Here is a 4,254-nt window from a genome sequence, read left to right on the forward strand (position 1 = left end):
CTGGGGCTCTCGCGGAGGCACCCGGTCCAGGTGGCTGGACTGATTGGCGGCGGGGGGTGTGGCCCAGAACGACGGTGGCCACGAGCCTCGTGCGGCACGTGGGGCTGGTGGGTGCGCGGAACAGAGGCTATGGACGGACGGAACCCAGAGTCACGAAGCTGGGGCCCGAACCCCCTCCACTGGCTTCCTCGGGGCGGCCCTCAGGCAAGACTTCCGACCCCCCCAGCACCACTACCGTTCTTCCCGGGCCGCCGGTGTTTTCCCATCCCTTTCCAAGTATTTTAATCTCGACAGCATTTGAATATTATTGCCTGAGGAGCTGTCACTGGTTAAGAACCCAAAGAGCGCGGCCGCAGCCCCTCCCACGCGCCCATCGCCCGCTCTTCCGCTCCGCGATGCGCCAGGTTTTGTTTCTGGAACCCTCGGCTTATCCCACGGCCTCTCCCGGGACGCTGGTTGCTGGCCCCAGGCCCCGCTGCGCTGGGTGAGCGAGGGGAGCGGCTGGGCCGCATCGGGGCTGGGTCCAGGGTTGCCAGGACCCCGGTGCCGCCTCCCGCCGCGGCCCAAGAGCGGGTCCTGCGCACGTGCGCTCGGCTCCGCTCCAGGCGCACGTGACTCCCTCCCCGGCACCTGGAGCTCCGCCCCGGCCCGGCCCCGCCCCCGCCACCATAAAAGCGGTTGCTCGCGAGCCCCAGGGGATCAATCTCCCCACGAGTGACTCCGCGTCCTGAGGCTGGACGCGGCCCGAACCTGCGCCAGGTACTGGGGAGGCCCAACCCGGGAAGAACACGAGTGTGAGGCCTCGTCGGACTCCGGGGTCGATTCTCGGAGCAGTGACCAGGGAGCTCGGCGGAAGGCGCGGGTCCGGGACGCGCTTCGCAGAGCAGTGACCAGGCGGGGGCGGGCTGCACGGATGACGGCGCGGGGCCCGGGTCTGGAACTCGGGGACCTGGACGGGGAGGTGGCGGTGACGCGCGGGGCGTGGCGGGTTAGGTTTCGTTTTTCCGCAACGCCGGGTTTCGTTTTCCTGCGGCCGTTCCCGTCGCGCCCCCGTAGGGCCCAGCCCGGACGCCGGCTCAAAACCTGTGACGCGTCGTGCGCGCACCGGCCGCGTCTGCGGCCACATCCAGCGCCGTCTTGACCAGGACTCACCTCCGCAACGCCGTGACTGGAAGCCCGCACCTGTGACCCCCCAACACCCGGGACTACCTGTGGAGACTCACAGACAACCTTCCTCTCCTGCGCCAACCCCCGACCGCCCCGAGACCCCAGCCCTCTGCGCGGAGGGCGTGCCACTGTCTCCAGGCCCAGCCTTTGCGGAGGGACCAATGGCCGAGGCTCCAGACCGGTGAGCCCGCCTCCCTGCCCGGTGCGGGCCCCACGCCCCCGGCGGCCCCCTTGCGCCCTGACACCTGGCTGCTCCGCCCGCAGGGGAACCCCGCGCGTGCTCTTCGGAGACTGGCTTCTGGGCGAGGTCAGCAGCGGCCGCTATGAGGGGCTACGGTGGCTGGACGCGGCCCGAACGCGCTTCCGCGTACCCTGGAAGCATTTCGCGCGGAAGGACCTGGGTGAAGCCGATTCGCGCATTTTTAAGGTGAGACCCCAGTTCTGCCCGGGCTGGGGAGGGCCGGCCCAGGTTCGCAAGTCCAGGCCACGTGCTCTACACTCTGTCTTTCTCAGGCCTGGGCCGTGGCCCGAGGCAGGTGGCCGCCCCGCAGCGGTGGAGGTGCCCGGCCGATCCCTGAGAGTGCGCTGCGGGCCTCCTGGAAAACCAACTTCCGCTGCGCTCTGCACAGCACGCAGCGCTTCGTGATGTTGGAAGACAACTCGGGGGACCCTACAGACCCTCATAAGGTGTACAAGATCAGTTCTGAGCCGGGGTGCCGAGGTGAGGAAGGCCGGGGTTTGGGGTGCTGCCGGCAGGGGGACTGTGCTGTGTCCTGGGAGTAGCTGCTAAGTCAGATTTTAGGTTTTAGAAACTGGTATGGGAGAAGCTGGTGCCAGTTAGGGGGGGTGGCAGCGCTGGAGTGAAGGGAGCCCACTGGGGCTCCAAGGGGAAGCGCAGACCAGCTTCCGGGGGCAAGGGGGCGTTGACATCCAGGCGCCTCACTTCAGCGTTTCCCCAACCCTAATTCTCCCCCAGAAGGCCTAGGCTTTGACCAGGGGGAGGACGAGGCCCTAGAAGATGCCCCACAAGATGCCCCACCTGCAAGGGTAAGGCCGCTCTGCGTCCGGGGTTGAGGCCGCTCCCTCTCTGGGCCTGGGGGCAGCTCCTTTATGCTGGCGCTGTCCTCTTCTGCAGGGCGGGCTCCTGGGGCTATGCCTGGCAGCAGATACTGGTGAGAGCCTGGGGCACCGGCTGAACCCTGAACCCTGCCCCCCAAGCCTCGCTGGAGATGCCGGGGACATCTTGATCCAGGCGCTACAGCAGAGCTGCTTGGAGGACCATCTGCTGGATCTGATCTCCCCAGAGGCTCCTGGTGAGGGCCTCTTGCAGGGGGTGGGGAGTGCTCTACCCTGCAGGGACAGGCAAGACAGCAGAGTGCAGCCCAGGGGAGGGGGTGCTTGGCAGGGATGGTGCTGGTCACAGCTGGGCCAGTATAGCTGGGCCTCCGCAGGCCCAGAGCCCTCTGCTTGAGAGCTATACTTGCCACAGAGGTGGTGCCTCCAGCCTCAGGCCACAGCCCGAGGAGCCAGGGAACATTTGGCAAAGGGAGGACCTGGGGGCCCAGGTGTCAGCTCAGGCTTCTCTTCCTTTCCAGACGCAGGCCCACCCCCAGAGCCCTGGCAGCTCCCAGAGGCGGAGCCGCACGTGGGAGCCTCTGCCAGTGCCTGCGCGCCGACGGCAGGGGCGCCGCCCCTGGCTGGCCCTGGCTGCTCACAGCTTGGTCTGCAGCCAGAGCCCAGCCTAGGGGCCCTGGACTTGACCATCCTGTATAAAGGCCGGACAGTGCTGCAGGAGGTGGTGGGGCGTCCAAGCTGTGTGCTCCTGTACGGTCCTCCCGGCGTAGCTGGAGAGGCTCTGGGGCCCCAGCAGGTCGCCTTCCCCAGCCCCGCCGAGCTGCCCGACCAGAAGCAGCTCCACTACACAGAGAAGCTGCTTCAGCACGTGGGCCCCGGCCTGCAGCTGGAGCTCCGGGGGCCGCGGCTGTGGGCCCGGCGCCTGGGCAAGTGCAAAGTCTACTGGGAGGTGGGGGGCCCCCTGGGCTCAGCCAGCGCCTCCAGCCCCGCTCGCCTGCTGCCCCGGGACTGTGACACGCCCATCTTTGACTTCGGCACCTTCTTCCAAGGTCAGTGACACCCCTGCCCTTGGGCTGTGGGCCCTCCGTGCCCCGCCCCCTCACCAGAGCCCTGCTCCACAGAACTGGTGGAGTTCCGGGCCCGGCAGCGCCGCAGCTCCCCGCACTACACCATCTACCTGGGCTTCGGGCAGGACCTATCAGTGGGGAGGCCCAAGGAGAAGAGCCTGGTCCTGGTGAAGGTGAGGGGCCAGGTCCCCGGCCGGGGGGAGGCTGCACACAGCCCCCACCCGGCCTGACAGCACCCTCCCTGCAGCTGGAGCCGTGGCTGTGCCGGGCGTACCTGGAGGCTGTGCAACGCGAAGGTGTGTCCTCCCTGGACAGTGGCAGCCTCAGCCTCTGCCTCTCCAGCTCTAACAGCCTCTACGAGGACCTGGAGCACTTCCTGGAGCACTTCATGATGGAGGTGGAACAGGCTGCCTAGGCCAGAACCCCAACCCCTCCCAATCCAATAAAAAGATCTAAGGGGACCTGGCTGGCGGTCCAGTGGTTAAGACTCCACACTTCCGATGCAGGAGACACAGGTTCAGTCCCTGGTTGGGGAACTAAGATCCTACATGCCACACAGCTTGGCCAAGAAAAAAAGAAAAAGCTTCTAAGAACCATGCCAGTGTCCACTGGGGGTAGGCTTGAAGCTTGGGCTCTGGAGGGGCATGGTGGATTCAGCGGATCACACTCTTCTTCACAGTGCAAGCTCTGGCCACGCAGATGTCCCCCCGTGCCCGAGGGGCAGCCCCTGGGCCCCTCTGCTGCAGACGGGGGCTCTGCCTGCTGTGCCCAAGGCCTGTTTCTGGCCAGTGCCAGCTGCCAGCAGGGTGCCACCTGGGAGGTGGGGGCCCAAATATAAACTCGAGCAACGGTCTGTGAAACACAAGGGAGCAGAAGGCTGACTAGGGGAGAAGCCCCCCGCCCGGGCCCGCGCTCTCACCACCTCTCAAGTACCGAGCCAGACATG

The 4,254-nt window shown here is 66.9% G+C and overlaps 1 protein-coding gene across 1 annotated transcript; it reads left to right on the forward strand.

Moving 5' to 3' along the window:
* Positions 1 to 368: 368 nt before the first annotated feature.
* On the forward strand, positions 369 to 3,769 carry IRF7 (interferon regulatory factor 7). The gene is made up of 9 exons (XM_069565931.1): positions 369 to 759; positions 1,057 to 1,348; positions 1,432 to 1,594; positions 1,681 to 1,888; positions 2,144 to 2,214; positions 2,303 to 2,480; positions 2,763 to 3,290; positions 3,363 to 3,481; positions 3,556 to 3,769. Exons 2-9 carry the CDS (start codon positions 1,329 to 1,331, stop codon positions 3,721 to 3,723), a joined length of 1,455 nt encoding a protein of 484 aa, XP_069422032.1. The 5' UTR covers positions 369 to 759; positions 1,057 to 1,328; the 3' UTR covers positions 3,724 to 3,769.
* The last annotated feature ends 485 nt before the right edge of the window (positions 3,770 to 4,254 follow it).

The sequence above is a fragment of the Ovis canadensis genome, chromosome 21 (assembly GCF_042477335.2).
Source record: "Ovis canadensis isolate MfBH-ARS-UI-01 breed Bighorn chromosome 21, ARS-UI_OviCan_v2, whole genome shotgun sequence".
Classification (NCBI taxonomy): Eukaryota; Metazoa; Chordata; class Mammalia; order Artiodactyla; family Bovidae; genus Ovis; species Ovis canadensis.